Genomic DNA, 18226 nt, shown 5'->3' on the forward strand with positions numbered 1-18226 from the left:
TTTCCTAACCTGGACACCATTGATACACTGCATAAAGAAAATAGTGCTGCTGCTGCCAGCTGGCTGCATGTCTACAGCCAAAACTTCAGCATGCTTGCACGCTGACGCTGTTGTTGTTGTTTGTTGCGACCATCACACTCGCCGGGGGGGAGGCTCTGGTGGTGGGCAGGGGGCTGGCACTGGAAGAGGGGGGAGATGGGCAAAGGCAGGGGGGGTGGCCAGGAAAGCCGCTGCCTCCACAGGGTTGTCCCACAGTGAGGAGATGCTGAGAGGAGATGTGTCATACAAGCAGGCAGTTCTGCCTCCAGCCTCACCTGGTAACTACTATGGCCTAACCTCTTCTGGCCCAACCAACCCATTCATGCTGCACTGACCCATGTCTCACTGTACATGGTGGCATTCTAAATGCCCATGTACCTATATAATTGAGTAGTGCAGTGCCCAAAATAGGAGTACCCATCCTCCAAAAGGAGCATGGTGGCCTTGATGAGTGCACTCCAGCACCCAAATCACTGGCATTTCCTTGACAATATGCACTCCTGTAAGGCCATCAAATTGCACTCATCCCCCCGGCCTCGAGTATGTAGCACTCCAGCTCACAAGGAATTTTAAAGCAACAAAAAACACCAAACAAATTCACCATATCAATATTGAAAACGATTTGGAGCTCCAGTTGTTTTGCTACAGCCAAATGCCCAAGCAGGCAAGCACTTCCCGGCCATGGACTCACAACCTTCTTGCAGCCAATGACTGGATCTACCTTCTTGCTTGAAACTCTTTTCTAATGTCCAGCAACCAAACCAATGCAGTTAAGTTTGGCCCACTCAGGTTTGATTTGGGTGGAGAAATGTTGCAATGTGTGTAGGTTAGGCCAGAAGAGGTTAGGCAGTAAAATGTTTGGCCAGATGCAGTACAGTACAACCACATTTACCTTGGGCATGCAGCGGCATGCTTAAGTGGTGACGGCGGAACCATGGAGATACACCCACAGCAGAATGATGGCAGTATGGCTTTAAGAACTGGATTTTATAGGTTGCTATTCTCTCTAGTGTTCTTACCCACAGCAAAGAATATGATTGAAGTGTATGGCATAGTGGCAAAGCCAAGACTTTTTTAGACTCTTCCTCAAGTCCATTTTCATTTTTAAGTCCTATATCCTATGAACTGATCCTAAAAAATTTCTGGTTTACCACCATCACTGTGCAGTTGCTGTGAGTGAGCTGCAGTCAATTTCATATGATTTTATGCCCCTTGCCTTAGGCCTAGATTAGAATTTTCCTACGTATGAATAAAATCTTGCGGCTCCGAAGTGACCAATTATTGATACATTTGGAATCTTGTGACCCAATTGTGCCGTTTTATTAACAATTAGATAGGTGATAATTAATCTAGCAAGATTCTTATTGCTCTCAAATTGTTTTGAAAGCTCTAAATTGCTGCTTGAATGGTAGATATATTCCATGCCATCCTCAGGCTACCATGCATGGTCCCTGGAATATATCTATCTTTTGAGTCATGGCTAGAGCTTTTGTACCATTTTTGGAGCAGTACAATTCATGCTAGATGAATTACCTCCCATGAGGTAATTCATGAAGTTTCTTTGTCACCTTTGTTAGGTCCATGGTCAAAAAATTTATCTTACTGTGCCCCTATACAGCAAATGGGTCCTCTACCAATACATTTGCATTTGTTCTACTGAAGTTGATGCATCATTTAATCCATGCACTTTATTTATACTTATTGACTGTAAAGCATCTTCAAACTTTCCTGATCTAGCCCTGCTTTAGTAAAGTATAAATTAGTATTTTAATACCCAATCAATTCAAAGACAATATCATACAATGACCATTTCCATATTTTTTAAATTTTATTTTGTTATTTCAGGCTTTGTTATGTTATTGTTATAATTGACAAAATTTCTCATGAATTGTTCTTATATTAGTTCAGCTTGAGCCTAGATAGGCTCTGCTGCAAATGGATGAAAGGCAGCTGGCACGTATTGGCCCCACTGGGGGTGGAGATGTTAGAGCTGCGTGCAAGAAATGTGGTTACCCTGGTCATCTCACTTATCAGTGCAGGAACTTTATCAAGGTTAGTCTTATTAGTATTTATTTTAAGATCAAAATTATCTGTGAAATCTAAATATTTTATTTTTGCAGGCTTAACAAATAATTTTTATACTTATTGGCTTGTTATGTGTTATAACCTACTGAATGTTTTTATTTTTTAATGAAACTGAAGGCATTTCCTTAATGGACATTTGCTCACTTGTTGCATTAACTTTTTTTGATGAAAATGGAGAAAAATAAGCCCAAATCTTATGTAAGCATGAAGAGATAAGTACCTAAATGTTTATATATGTGGGCAGGTTGACCCAAAGAAAGCTGTTGTGCTGGATGTATCATCAACTTCATCTGAAGACAGTGAAGAAGAGACCCCACTGCAAGCACTACACACACAGGAGCTTATGAGCTTGGTGAGTTGGTTAGAAAAAAATATATGTTATTTTATATATTCGGTTGCCATGCAATCTAGCCTAGAAGAAAGTTCATTGTGTGACAAGGTTCAAAGTCTGAAAATTGAACTTTATTGGCTTTAATGGGGATATGATATTCAAAGTTCTATCTCTGTACTGCAGGTTTGGTACCCAAACAGTCCAGTCAAAGAGAAAGTTTATCATAAGCTTAGGCCGTGATTTATGGAAACTGGTGTTACAATAGATCTATTGTTAATAGATAGGTACAACTATTGTTCTTAAGTAGCATTGCTGGGCTTAACTGCATTGCAAAAGTTTGGAGTTAGGTTATACTAAGATAATTTTGCCATCAAGGTAATTCTGCCGTATTTGACTTTTAATACATGAAATCAGTTCAAACGCTTTTGAATCACAGTCATTCAGCCTTGCAAGTTTGAACCACTACCGTATTGTGCTATGGTCCTCTGAGTGTTTTTTGATCATTTTATTGTAGAGTAGCTAGCAGTTTATTTCATTGAAAGTTGAAATTATCTTTATCTGTGTTCATTTGCTCAGAAAGTTTTGCAGCGCGCTCCTACATGTGTATGTGCTCTTACATGTTCATCTTCGATCAACGCGAGATGGGAGGCTTCCATGTTAGCTCTTAGTGACTGCAACTCTGAGCAAGTGTTAATTTAGAAAGAAACTTTGGGGAGTCTTATCTAATATGTTATCAGCCTGAGTGAGTTGTGTTCTACGCACTGTAATTATCCAGTGTTCTGCCACAGTTCTCGTCTAGTTCTGATTTGGTTTTGGTGTCTATACTCATAACTACTGTCTCTCACTACTCTTTCCTAACTCTACTACGTGTATCACTTGATGAAGTTCTGCTTGAGGAAAATCGCGGTATTTATCGTAACAAATATCCAGTTTTGAAAACTTTAATCAATTAATTAGAGTGTGTTGATTATTACCTACCACGTATTATCTTAGATTGTGGCTTATTATTTTATATTACATTATTATATTATTATCTTAGATTGTGGCTTAGTTGAGAGAGAATAATTTTTTCGTCCTGTTGCATAATCACAGATAGAATTCTTTGATTTTGTGTTTAAGAAAATTGTGAGCCCTGTGCTGTAGTATGCTGCTAACAATTTAGACAATTAAAGTACTTTCACTGATGCTTTCTGACACATAGTATGGGTTCTAAATATCTCTATGACCCTTCGATTGGACTAATTAGTAGTATACACTTTTTGAGGCCGAATGTATCCCTAAAAATAACTTAGAGTTTTTCTTGTTTTCTGGTCCTTATAATTACTAATTTTTTCTTTCAAGTCACTTACACTGGCATTATATTTTGTTTACAGTTGAAGGAAAAGAAAGAGAAGATCCATAAATCACATCGAAAGAAGAAGAAAAAAAAGTCCAAGTCTAAAGTAGATGAAAAATGTCCTAAAAATGACAGCAAAAGCCTGAACGATGCAAAACGTAAAAAGAAAAAGAAGCGATCAAGCAGCTCACCTTCCTCAAGCTCATCAGGGAGCGAAGACGAACGTAGAACAAACAAACATCCTGATGTAAAGCTGAAGAAAATAAAGCATGAAGTAATTTCGGCTGATTCTAAGCGTCACGATTCTGATGGACGAGTTTCTTCTTATAATGGACGTTCCGATCACGATAGAAGGATTGACGATAGACACGACAGAAGAGATGACGACCATCATGATCGGAGAAGAGATCACGTCTGTGTTGATAACAGAAGTGATGATAGAAGAAGAAAGCTCCCCGAATATCGTTAAATAAGATAAGTTAGATTGATAATGTGGAATTTTAGTTTGCTTGGGGAGCTGCAAGCAAACAGTGGCAAACTCGTCACGATTTATCTCGGCTCGGCTCGTCAGACCACGTACAATGGTAGATTGGTTTGGTTTTTAGCGCATTTTCTCATTTATGGAAAAAATGCACTATTGTGCTCGCCATGTCCATCCGTCTGTCTATCCGTCTGTCTGTCCGTCCGTGACTTCAAGTTTTCGTCGATGAGAAAATGCGCTCTCTGTAACTCAGTGCAGTGAGTACTGAGTTATATTTTTTAGTCAAGATGAGACGACTCACGAGTCAGACTCGACAGTGTATGGGAATTGTTTTTTACTGCCGAGATATACCTATTGCCTGTTAGAAGTTTCTCGGGGCACTCGCACTTCAAACTTTTGTATGAACAACATTGTCTTCAATAATTATCATGATATCGTAGCATTACTATGATTAAATAGTGAAATCGTTTGACTGTGGAAGTTCAACCAACGAGTTCTGTATAAGGTAGCGGTCAATTGTATTGTACATCTATAAATTATTTTTCACATCAATATACTTTTGAATATATTGCCTTTTTTACTTTCAAACACAGCCATAATGAGCACCTGCTCGTTGTTAGTGAGGAATTCATAAAATTTAGAAAATTTCACTGCCAAATTTAATGTTGTGTGACTTGAATCACAAATTTTAAAAAATTTTAATATTAAAAATTATTAAAATTTGTGTCACTTGAATCGTAATACGAACATATTGCTCAAAAGTGTAACGATAATATAAGTTGTAAAAATCATCCAGAGTCACCTGTCATTTGATTGTATTTCCATCTTTGTAGCATCAATTTATCTAGAAACAAAAACTTGAATTTTAAAATTGTCATGCTGCACTCAATATTGCAAGATGATAAGAGTACCTACCGTAATTATTATCCTATCCTGCGGAAGTATAAGAAAGCTGTATCTGGCTTTATTTTAATGAAATATTTTTACCAAAGTTGGATCAGTAAAATTCCAGTCAATTTTCATACGTTCCCGTCCATTGTGTCACGCTCAGCTAAAATTCGACAGACACAACGATTTAGGCTGTACGGAGTTATTAAAGCCTGAAGTTGAGTCTTTGATAATTTTTATAAAACTAGTAATTTTTGCGGGATCTCAACTATTCAGCTGCATTATGCTCGGCGTCTGACGTGATATGATTTATGTTCATGATCATGGATGAAGGAAACCTGGAGGGATGGATTTCTATCTGATATCTCGTACCGATGCAAAACTGCCAAAATAAAATTTGTCTTGGAGCTCTTGTGTAGCGTGAGACATCTTCGTCTCACTTGAATAATAAATTTTATGGATCCTGGTTGTGACTGATTGATAACCAAACCAAAGATAATTCATGGAAGGCAGATCACTAGTCAATGCAGTAATTTTATGCAACGAATAAACTGAATTGCATGGTCCTTTATCGTTAGCGTTTCATCGTTACATGAACTCTATTACCGTTACACGTTTGAAGTTCCCAACTCCATCTCAAATATTTACGTGACGATCGCTTATTTTTATTACATTTTTTCTGGATCATACTACTCATTGGTTCATCATGATAATATTATTTTATATCAGATCGCTTTAGGCTCTAAGTAACTTAGAGAGAAGTTGCGGTGCCAACGTTAGGCGCTCGATTATGCCAGGAAGTATTATGACATTTGAAGAAGTATCGGTATCATAGGTTTATTTCGTGCGTTCCCTTGACTAATTGATACTGTCCAAAATCTGGCGCACCACTCGAAACTTCGAATACGTTGATTTATGACGAAAGTTTCATGGTAAGACTCGAGTAATCATAAGAACTGTTTCGTCCACGTGTTCTAAATTCAAGCCCTGTCATGGCTTTCAAGTCAAATTTCAGGACAGAAATCACAGTGCCTCATTTTTCGTTGGCTAATCGATGACCAAAATATTACTTTGTAAACTAAAGTTTAAATGACGTACATGCATAGTTCTAGCTTAGCGTCACGAGGCGACAGTAGAGTCAGAACAACGGTTATGGAACTAAAAGTTTAGTCGTTGTTCTGTATTGACGCGCATGCATAGTTCTAGCTTAGCGTCGCGAGGCGACAGTAGAGTCAGAACAACGGTTATGGAACTATACGTACGCATGTCGCTGTTCTTTCAATCATATTAACTTGAATATTTCTAATTTGTACTTCTGGGATAATTCTCTGCAGTTAAATACTTGTCATTACATGCGGTCTAACATTTTATATTTTCTTTTTATGCCAATTTTCTCTATTAATTGTTCCAAGTAACCGAATAATTGTAGTTTCTCCAATTATTTGTTGCACTTGCATTGATTAATTTCACATTAATCAGTAGTCACATATTTTAATTTACATGCTGCATCGTTTTCATACAATCACAAATAACATAAACTTTTATACACAATTTTCGTCAGAGAAAACACAAATGACGAACAATAATGTGACTGTTGAATCAAACATATTGCCTAATATTCGATTCATTATTGTTTACTCCGCCATTTTCACGTTATGTTGATATGAGCACAAAACTGAAAAATTATAGAAAATTCTATATAAATTAAAAAGAGATTTTGAAATTATTTATCCTCTTCACATTCGCTATTCCATGCACTCTAATAAATCTTGTGTCATAACTTTAGCTTTCTATAAATAATTCGCGATTTATTTCCCGTACAATGAAGATAATTTTCGATAAGTCATAAAATCACGGATAGAAATGTCGCTTGGCTGAAACCTCGGGAGAATTTTAAACCTGCATGGTGTTGACGATATTTCTGCATCTCGTTAAACTGACTTTCCGAAGTTCATAGTTTGCTTGTGAAAAGCTAATCAAGACTGTGATGAGTTTTTATTTCGGTGTCTGATACTCGAACCCCATGGTTGAATTAATAATAATAATTAATAATAATAATTAATAATAATAATAATTCAACCATGCTCGAACCCTTAGTGCAATTTTGCGGCCGGTCTTCAAACTTTTACACGCAAAACAGTGAGCCTGAAATACATGTTCGACTAAAATATTTCCCTCACCAATTAAGATCATTTTGCTCCATAAATATCATAGGGTTTGATAATATAATGTTAATGTATCATTAGAATATAATAATAATGCTTTTCCATATTTCATTTATATGGTTGATTTACGTAATATGTGATATATTCCTTCTTTTTCAGTGCGTTTCTTACGTACAGTGAATAATATTAAAAATTTCGTTCTATAAATAATTACTTTGCCATTCTTAAATATTGCTAACAAATTTAGTAATTTTTAACAAGGATAAAAAACAACTATATCGATAGTTGCACTGAATTGATATTATTTTTAAGCGTTGCAGTGGCTACCAAGATGAAGTCGTACACTGTGTTACCGGATCTCAGGTTCAAACGTTGGAAAGCGAGTTTGTTTTCGGTTTCTTTGTTAATATCATTGATACCGGCGCTGGATGCAGTAATTGATGCAAATCTCTTCTCGAAGGTTGGTCTGATTTTTTTAAATGGTAAAGTGTTCGGCCGCGAAGTTATGGTACCGGAGTTTAATTTATTCAAATACTCGGACAAATTTCCACTCAAGTTTCCCCATTCAGTTGCCCCCAAAAAATAACATACAAAATTATCTCAACTTATTTTTAAAAAATCATTCTTGTCCAACGTTTTAATCCCCTAATCGACCCAATTTAACACTAGTTTTCTTACAATAATCCCATACTTGCAATCGCCTTTAGCTCTCCATTGATTTGGAGCGCAATAATTGTTAACACTGAAAATAGATAAGGGCCTGCCGTAGATTTAAATGATTTAAACCCGAATTATTAATAATATATTTGAAAAGCGCACACGGGGTTGAGGCATGAATTCTATTTTAGTTTATTTTAAAGGAAAATAAAGTAAGTGCGAAACAAATTGGAACTAAAATACTAAGATGTTCATAATGAAGAAATTGGTATTACAGGAAAAATATTTGGGAGTCTACTTGGATAAAAAATCTTTATTTGGGGACATTATCAATGCCGGAACTACTATATGCATTTAGACTGATTGAAATTCCGACAGGATTCAGAAAATGTCCCGGTAAAGAATATCCAAAATATTCCCCCCACAGACCACAGGTAATCTACCGGGTGACTGCTTCTTATCATCCATGGTTATGGATGCCGGGGAGCGTGTAAGTCGGACCCGCATGTCATCCGCCTGCCGCCTCATCCCGCAGTGCAGGCTCGTCTGCGCTAATACAGGTAGATTGTATCTACTCATGGTTGAACCATATGAGGTTGACCCACGAGGATTTTCGTCTTTTTAGTTCAACTTTCTTGTTACGTCACTGAGCCACCTTCACTCCTTCTTTCCGTCGGCCATCGGAATATGGAACTCCCTGAGTGCAAACGTCGTGGCTGCCACATCGCTACCTGCCTTCCAGTCAGCTATGCAAGGCTGGCTGAGGGCCTACCATAACTAAAACCTTTCTATCGCCTGTTTCTCCACTTTTTTTTTCTTAAGACGTTACATGTTTTCCGAATATCGAAACGTTCTCAAATGCCCTCATGTGCGTGCGCGCAACCGTTGGTGGGTTTTTTCTTCAATTATGGAATATCCACCATATTATTATGAACATGAGATCGAGAAATATAAACAATCCCGTCATTCCCATGACGGATTGGTTGACTGGTTTGATCGCTATTCGGTGATTGGTTAATGCCCGTGACGTCACTGATATCAGTAACGTCACAGGCGAACAAGAACTTCATCCGCAAAAATGAACTTCTCATGGATCAACCTTATGCTAGTTCAACCATGGTATCTACCTACCTGCGCGAAAATATCTACCTACCTGCGCGAAAATATCTACCTACCTGCGCGATAATATCTACCTACCCGCGCGAAAATATCTACCTACCTGCGCGATAATATCTACCTACCCGCGCGATAATATCTACCTACCCGCGCGAAAATATCTACCTACCTGCGCGATAATATCTACCTACCTGCGCGATAATATCTACCTACCGTTCGATAATATTGAGGTGAATTACATAATATGGTAGTTACTGGAGGGAGGATCAACCTTGTGAGAATAGTACTTAATCACTACACACGTTTCTACTAATCGTGTTGCACGAATTTTAAGATAACTAAAGATACAAACGTAAATTATTCCTTGAATAACTACAATTAATGACATCTTATCGCAATTCTTATTTGAAAATTAATTTGTTTTAGGAATAAACAATTATTTCAAGTTAAATACTTTCAGATTCAGTTAGAATCAATTTGATTCAAAATAAGAAATTAGCTTCGCTTTATCATTTCATTGTCTCTTATTATAAAATGATTAACTCATGGCTTCTCATTTTTGCATGATAGTTCAAAATTATGGTCCAGCATATGGACGATAATTTTGAGTTCTTTACGTCAGTATTTGCTGCATGGAGGACATCATAAAGAGGACGCGTAAACTCAATATTCTGATGAAGCTCATGAAGGCCGTTGTGTTTGTTGTGCTTACCTGTCTAATATTATGTTAAAGTGAATAACCAGTAATATTGATGTGTAATGTTATAACAAATTTCGTTTACAAAAAGAAAATGACCACTATGCATAGCAGTTTTCACGAGTCACTATTGGCAATAAATCATATCGATTTGAATGACAACATAAACATTTAAACGCCTAGCGACATGAAATCAGTCCCATTCATACGATCTCTTTTTCATTTGTGTCTGCTGACGCCGTGCAATTTCTCTCCCAAGATGATGAATTAAGAAGTCAATATTTACCTAACAACTTCTCGGATGATAGTGAAGATTCAAACCCATCAGAGATCTGACGTTGAATTAACGTTGATTAAACGTCGATCCAATGTTGTTTGCCGGCCCTAGTATGAAAATTTTCTAATGATAGAGAAAAATATTCTAAAATCTCTACTGACAGCAGCCTCCATGATTATTATTTTTTACAACACTTCTCTTTAAGTTCACTCCTTGTTGTTTGTTCGTTTGTTTATTTGTCTGCGACAAATCTTAGAATAGATATTTAATACACTTCTACCTCTCCAGTCGATCTGAAATTTTGCACACTCGCGTAAAGTCGGAGACAAGGCATGAATCAATTGACAGAATGAATAATTTTGAAAATTTAAAATTTTTAACATATATTAAAAAATTTAAATTAATTTCGTTAATATATGAAAGTAAAATTAGAAATTCATTGTACATGTTCAACATCGGAGACATTAGATTCTTTAGAAGTGTTGTCTTTAAAAAGTAATTTTTAAACGCATATTATTCAAAGCCCAGCTCTGATGCAACCAACAATGGTAGACCGATAAAAGATGCCAGAAATTCCATAAACATCTATCAATTGAATTATTCATTGCTATATATGCGTCCCATCAGTACAAAAAAAGCACTCCGAGAGCAAAGCAAACATCGCCTATTTTCGCGAATTCTTTAACTCTACTTGATTTTCTACATATGTAAATTCCTTATAATTTTGAAACTGGGAAGCTTCTGAAGCGAAACATAAATCAATACGATTATGGAAAAAATATATGCTCAAGACAAGTGGCACTGTAACAGCATGTCATGACTTCGCATTCATGAATTTTAATTTCGGGAGATTCGTCAACTTTTTATCTTTGATTGGAGACATTTTATTCCTATTCCTCGGCACCCACGTTGACAGCATGTCCCTTGAGAGCGTCACATGCATATAATTAAACGCTGCAGCTCAAAACAAATTTAGTTGAGTGTAGTTAAGCTTCGAGGAACTTTGATTAATTGTCTGATGGTGAATGTCTTTCAAAACTGAATAGTTAATCTAAATTAGTCTTCAAAGCTGCACCGAGTATGAACACACCTTACCTTCCCTTTTCTGCTCCAAATCACATTCAGACACACTTAATCTAGTGCATAGGTTTTCTTTATTAAATTTTGCATTCAAATCACCTACACCGCACTCGTGTGGGATACTGAAGATGCGAGTCTGTGTGATTAATACTAATCAATAGTCACACGAATGAAGGGAGGAGGAGTTAAGACTAGAAGCAGCTGTTTCTCTCCAACAATCCTCCCGAGCTCGAATTAAGTTGGCATACGAGACTGCAACCAAAAAATATTTGATTGACCTTGACAACTACATGTTTGTCATTCCTACAATATCCCATATTCTTATGTTATCATAATTATTATTGTAAAGAATTTTATTGCAAATAGTCCTTTTAATCTAGAATCGAGTGTGAGCTTTGGGTGCAGTTCGTTGAGAAAACCTGACTTGTGTTAATATTGCAAGATTAATGTATAAAAATAAAATTTAATTGAGCTATATGGGAACTTGAATAAGTTGCATGACTACATTTTTGTCTTTAAATTTAACATTTTCCTATGTTATTATCACAATGTGCTTAGTGTGTGCAGAACCTAGCTGACAGACTCTCATTGTGATAACGAATTTTTTTCCAGCGTCTGGCGAGGTTTTCTTCTATTCCTCGTATGTGACGAACTACTTCGAAGGCTCTCCGAACGTCTTTCACGATATTTGCTACACGTCTTGGCTTCATCCAGGAAATCTCGTGACTCGCACCTCCTACTTGGCCGTGAACGCAACCTTGCCTTTCTCATCCTCCTATCCTGTGTCCAAGTCTACCGACGGATACGCTTGTTCCGAGTCCCTGGACGGTTACTGGTCTGTCTCAACTCTCGTTCGCTTCTACACGATGGACCTTGGCAAAGTGATGCGAGTTTCTGAAGTTATTGCTATCGCTCTCTATGGATCTGACTTCAATGATATCGTAATTAGGTTCGGCAACGCTTCTGCCTACGAACAGAACCCCGTTTTCGCGCAACGATCTGGTTCCGGTAAAGACTATACGCCTGAAACTTTCACGTCTCCGATGCCAATGTTTGGCAGGTACCTGACACTCACTGCCGGAGGTACAGCACGACGATTTTCCCTGGTGGAGTTGCAAGTAATTAATTAGGCACTCATGAGCCTAATCAGTTTATGTCAACAAAGAGCTAAAATTTTCTAAGCACACTGAAACGCAAGCTAATAAATCCAACAAACTTCTTGGACTGATCATACGCTCTTACGAGTTCCTAGATGCAGAAGCGATGAAACTGTTGTTTGTTTCTGTCGTGCGTCCGAACATAGAGTTTGGAAACGCCGTGTGGTCACCGAAACTTGAAAAGAACAAAAAGTTAGTAGAGAGGGTTCAAAGACGTGCACCAATGATAATTCTGGGCTTGAAGGGCAAGTCCTATGAAGAAAGAATACCTAAAGATTAAGATGCTTCCAAGCCTCTGTTATGAAAGTCTGCAAGGTGACCTCATTGAAGTATACAAGTATACCCCCGGTATACTTGAAGTATATTTGAATACCTAATTGAAGTATGCAAGTATACCCACGGTATACTTGAAGTATACTTGTATACCTCACTGAAGTATACAAGTATACCCGCGGTCCACGAAGGAATACTAGAATTTGAAACAAGAACAACACCAGGGGCCACGGCTATAAACTAAAAAAACTGCGCTTCAACTCATCCACGCGCCAACATTTCTTCTCGCTTCGAATCACCTGGCACCATATCGAACCCGTGGAAGTCTAGAAGCTATTTCAAACTACCGTCAGTTTGGAAAAGATCCGGTCGGAGGACCTGTTTTTAAATCTCCTGTGCATAAGTCACAAAAAATACAAGAATCGGCGACCGGCCTCATCAGGCCTATCCTTCAGCACCGACATCACTATGATATACAGTATGACATGATTGACAATTCGTGTAACACCGTTCACTCCAGTTATCATTACTTTAAGTACGTACAACGCGGTAGAGATATACTATATCATAAGTTATTCGAATGAAACTAAGAGTACGTTCCTTATTGGCACCATTCTAACTCATAACCTTGCATTTATTATTAGTATAAGTATTAGTGTTAGTGTTAAAATTCGAGGAGCATAAGTGACGACTAATATAGAAGTTGTAAAATGATTAAAAATTACATTGAGCCACTAGATAGTTTAACTTTAACTCAACAAAGAACTTTTCCTCTCATGGTCATGAGATGCTATGTCACTGTTTAACGAAAGTGTACTCGAGGCACCGTTGGAAATTCGCTTGTCAATTTAAAAAAATTTATTCATATATGTTCCTACATATAAGGTTCCAAAATGTCGCGTTTTACCGTTAATTTTATTTCATGCATTTCCTTTCAGAAATTCAGTCAAAAGGATAAGCATGCTGGCTGGTATCATGCATGAGGCATTCCCAGTGAGGCGATAAAATCAAATATTTAATTCATCGTTCGCTATAACATTTGTTTAAGTTGAGGTGGCGCTTCAACCTTGCCTGGGCCTGCCACGTCCGAAACACTTATCAAGGATACCGACGATATCAAAACTAAAACTACTAGCTATTCGACCATTCAAGTCAACCAGCACCGCACCTTTGTTTATTGAATGCTGCCACAACAACCAGCTTTAGCTCATCGAAAATCAATCGTTGCGGTAAGAAAAACTTTGCTCAATACAGACTTTGCTCAACTGAGTACCATGAGTGCTATTTAATCACGATTCAATTGGCCTTGAAAGTGAAGTTGTTTTCATGAGTAAATCGAACATTTTAATCTGACTAGAGTTAAACTTTTACGTGATAACCACTACTCTGTACAGCTTGGGTCGTAAACTTGTAAGCCTTAATGAATGTGGGGATCAATTCCCGACGAGTTCATATTATAGTCAGTAAGCGTTTTTCAACAAGTTTTCTTATCTGAACGTGCCCAAAAAATTTGAAATCATATGATGATTGGATTAAAAGAAATGAATAATAATGTAACATGTTAGTAAACGTGTAAAAGATATGTCAAAAAGAGATTTATTCCAATCTCGTGATTACATTTACTGGTATTGCAATTATATGGAGATTAGAGGAAATAAGTGCTACATAGTTTATGTTTAGAAAACATTTTTTCTAAGGATAGAAGGTTAATTTTTATTTTAAGTTTAATAATTCAGGAAAATCAAGAAGTTCTTCGAAGTGTTCTCAATTGAACTAACTGCGAGAGCAGAGTACTCATATATATAGAAGAAGGATTGATTGAAAGAACGGCTTATTTCAATGTTTGCTATGCGAAAATAGAACTTTATATCAGTGTATGAGGACTTGACAATTCCAATGCGATGAGATATAAAAGCGTTCAAGATAATGTCCGTTGAGCGAGTAGATATATTGAACGAACACGTACGCTGGTATTAGACTGTAAAATGCTCGTTTAAATTAACATCTCACACTTCGCCTGTTCCACGCTGAATGTTCCCGCCATCTCTGAACATGAAATCTTTTTTTTTGTCGAACTACTGATGGATTTTTAGAAGGCGTTTGACTGGTGGATGCAAACACCAAGGAAGGCTAAGAACAAACCAGCGTAAAAAAATACTATATTTCAAAAAACAATGTTAGGAAGGAGTTTATAAAAAGTATCAAATTTTCGTAATGTGCACGGGAAAGTTCAATTTCAAGCATTTGGCCTCAATTATTCTTACAGCATTAATCTCTTTAGTATTTTCATTAGGCCGGCCCGAGGTGGCGTGTCTATTAAAGTGTGTGCACGTGTATTCTGCCACTAACGCACGGCACGAAAGTTATTCAAACTTTTTCTAATTAATATCTTTTACAATTCAAGCCGTCATTCTAATAATACACTTGAACTGCAATTTGATATTGGAATCACTTTAACAGACGCACAGCGACCACGTGTGATTTACTTCATGGACCAATCGATGGACTAAGTTTTGATCGTCATTCAGCCCTCAACTAATACACCTGGGTTAACGAGCGTCACGTCGCGACGTACGTTTTAGCAACAGTTATTAAATTGCGAATATATTGTATTTCTGTCCGTCAATCAATTAATATTTGTTTAATTTTATATGAAAAAAAAAAAAAAAAAACATTTGTTGATGCGATAACAAAAATGAGGCAGGGTATAATAAATGAAATATTCATTCGAGTAAATATTTTTCTTTGCAGAAAATAAAGAAATTATTTAAAAGGAAACGTATAAGAGGAAACGTATTTTTACAATTATAAATAGAGATACATTTTTTGTTCCATTTCCGGGCCGTCGATCCCCGTCAGGGACTTGTACCTGACGGGTTGGTATATTGTATTTCAAAGAGCAGTACAGTTACTATACTGTACTTCAAAAAGAGGTACAGTTGGTGCACTGTATTTCAACGCACGGCATTGCCCTGGAACGAACAGTAATGTCATCTTAAAAAGGTGTCGGACAAATTTACGGCCGACTTGCGCCGGTCTTACAGCCAATTTCCAAATTCAGTGACCAAGAAATATCTTCCAAACTAATGAACGTAGCTCGATGAAACTTGGTATACGTATTAATTAGTACCGAACGGTGATGTTTAGCTCGTGAAAAAAATTTTCCATTTCACATTCGTTTGTGAGTTATACAGCAATAGGGGCCGAAATTCGCAGTAACCGAGAAATTTATTCTAAACTACTGGATAGATTCGAACGAAACTTTGAGTATACAAACCTAACCTCCCAACGGTGATGTTCAGCTTATGAAATTTTTTTCGATTCTGCCTTCGTTTGCGAGTTATACGGCCATACGTATACGGCTCTTTGTCAATGCAAATTTAAAAATCGACCTCGGAAATACCGGCTGTTTCTCCGTATATCCGTATACTCGCGAACGAAGGCAAAATCGAAAAAATTTGTCACGTGCCAAACATCACTTCTGTGAGGTTAGGTTTGTATATTCAATGTTTCGTTCAAATCTGTTTAGTAGTTTAAAGAAAATTTCTTGGTCACTGCAAATTTCGGTCTGAATTGCCGTTAACTCACGAATGAAGGTGAAATGGAAAAAATGTTCACGAGCTTAATTAACATAACCGTTAGATCCTGATGAATACGTGTACCAAGTTTCATCGAACAACGTTCATTAGTTTGAGAGATATTGGCCCGTATCCTAAATAGGGCACTAGCACTACGAAGTAGCACTACGCACTACAAGCCGTAGTGCGTGCGACTACAAGCCGTAGTGCGACATGGAACACTACGGTTGGCATGNGACACGCAGGGACATTTGACTTGATGGGACACGCAGGGACATTTGACTTGATGGGACACGCAGGGACATTTGACTTGATGGGACACGCAGGGACATTTGACTTGATGGGACACGCAGGGACATTTGACTTGATGGGACACGCAGGGACATTTGACTTGATGGGACACGCAGGGACATTTGACTTGATGGGACACGCAGGGACATTTGACTTGATGGGACACGCAGGGACATTTGACTTGATGGGACACGCAGGGACATTTGACTTGATGGGACACGCAGGGACATTTGACTTGATGGGACACGCAGGGACATTTGACTTAATGGGACACGCAGGGATATTTGACTTAAAGGGCCCCCCTTCAACCCAAGCGCCGGTATCTCATATGGTACCTCATATGAATGCCGAGCTTCAAGCAGAGGTGCTTTAGTCTTTCATTAATTAAGAGGTTCATGTGAGCCTAATTCACAGAAACGAATTCCATTTGGTGTGACGAATCCAGAGTGTTTGCAATTGTTACGCGTGTAGGACTTGGAATTTCTGCTTAAATCAACTTTTATTACTCATAGCCAGAAACTGGCTATCAAAAACTCTCGATTCCCAAAAATGTATGAAATTTTTTAATTTAGTAGTGAAAGAATACATCTTAATACATCGATCAAAAACTGGCGAGTTGATTCATGTGCACACCGCCTCTGTGCACATGAATATATTCATGCATATGCACATCTCTGTTCTCTTCACAAACTATGTAAATTAACAATCGGAAATCATTCAAATCTCAGAGTTATTCTTCTCTAACAGATGTTGTCTTCCTGAAATTTATCAAACAATTGTATATCTTTGCATAAAATAGTAGACGTATAATAGACTAGATAAACTTATAATACTTGACTAGATAACTAGATAAACTTTAAAATTTCAAATTCAGAAAATTCAGAAATTTCAGAAATTTCAGAAATTTCAAATTCATGATAGCTAAATGTTTCGCATTGCCTTAATATGTTATGTGAATGAACCTGAGTATTAATTTCTATCCGGAATTTTCTGAGCGTTCTATAGTTCATTTTTTAATGGTTTACTGATCGTGCAACCTTAAAATTTATTAGCTAATTTGACCTTTAGCAAGGCAAATTAAGTACTTAACTTCACGACAAAGGTTTTTGTGCCTAATCATGTGTTCGTAGCCTGCGATAAAACTGCCCACAAAACGTTGAATATTACAATTTTCTTGCCATGTTCTAACTACTTTAATATGTTCATAACACTACAATTGTATGTTTAAGTATTAGATTTATCAAGTTGATTTATCGAGAGTTAATGAAATTATTTATGTTTTTTTTTTCAAATATCACTCTTAATACAATAAAAAATTAAGTTGATTGTCGAAACAGTGGTTATTTCAACTGCAACTCACTGTCACAGTGGTTATTTTTAATTGCAACTCACTGTCTTAACAATAAGCTCGTTGACGGAATAAGCCTGTTAATTTTGAGCTACAATCAGTATAGGGTAACATGGGGCAGCGAGCCCACTGCGGGTCACGGGCCCATAGCGGGTTTCTCGCTAAATATGACAGATATTGGTCCGTGTTCTCTACCGCCGGTCGACAGTTTCACTGGGATGAAGTGTACGGATTTACGTTTTGCTAAGTGTTTGCGTTATTAAGTTATTTGTGAATAACTTTTGAAGTCCAGATAAAAATTTTTTTGCTGCTAAATAAAATTTTTTTCGATTACTGTAGATGAAGCTTTTGAAACTACTGTGAATTATATTTTCAAAGTAATATTTATAGGGATAATTTTGAGATCAAGTTTAGACTATTAGCTTTT

General features: G+C 37.2%; 1 protein-coding gene across 1 annotated transcript; it reads left to right on the forward strand.

Annotated features, from left to right (window-relative positions):
* The first annotated feature begins 1883 nt into the window (after positions 1-1883).
* LOC108670157 lies at positions 1884-12358 on the forward strand. Its single transcript, XM_018157611.2, has 4 exons — positions 1884-2091; positions 2369-2476; positions 8410-8542; positions 11765-12358. Exons 1-4 carry the CDS (start codon positions 1975-1977, stop codon positions 12280-12282), a joined length of 876 nt encoding a protein of 291 aa, XP_018013100.1. The 5' UTR covers positions 1884-1974; the 3' UTR covers positions 12283-12358.
* The last annotated feature ends 5868 nt before the right edge of the window (positions 12359-18226 follow it).

Source organism: Hyalella azteca, unplaced genomic scaffold (genome assembly GCF_000764305.2).
Source record: "Hyalella azteca isolate HAZT.00-mixed unplaced genomic scaffold, Hazt_2.0.2 contig50, whole genome shotgun sequence".
Taxonomy (NCBI): Eukaryota; Metazoa; Arthropoda; class Malacostraca; order Amphipoda; family Hyalellidae; genus Hyalella; species Hyalella azteca.

Bases quoted from the DNA above. Each gene is read 5' to 3' on its own strand.
- LOC108670157 (XM_018157611.2), top strand. From the start codon at position 1,975: ATGGATGAAAGGCAGCTGGCACGTATTGGCCCCACTGGGGGTGGAGAT. The intron at 2,092-2,368 runs GTTAGTCTTATT...ATATGTGGGCAG, and splicing joins AGTGCAGGAACTTTATCAAG to GTTGACCCAAAGAAAGCTGT. The intron at 8,543-11,764 runs GTAGATTGTATC...ATTTTTTTCCAG, and splicing joins GCTCGTCTGCGCTAATACAG to CGTCTGGCGAGGTTTTCTTC.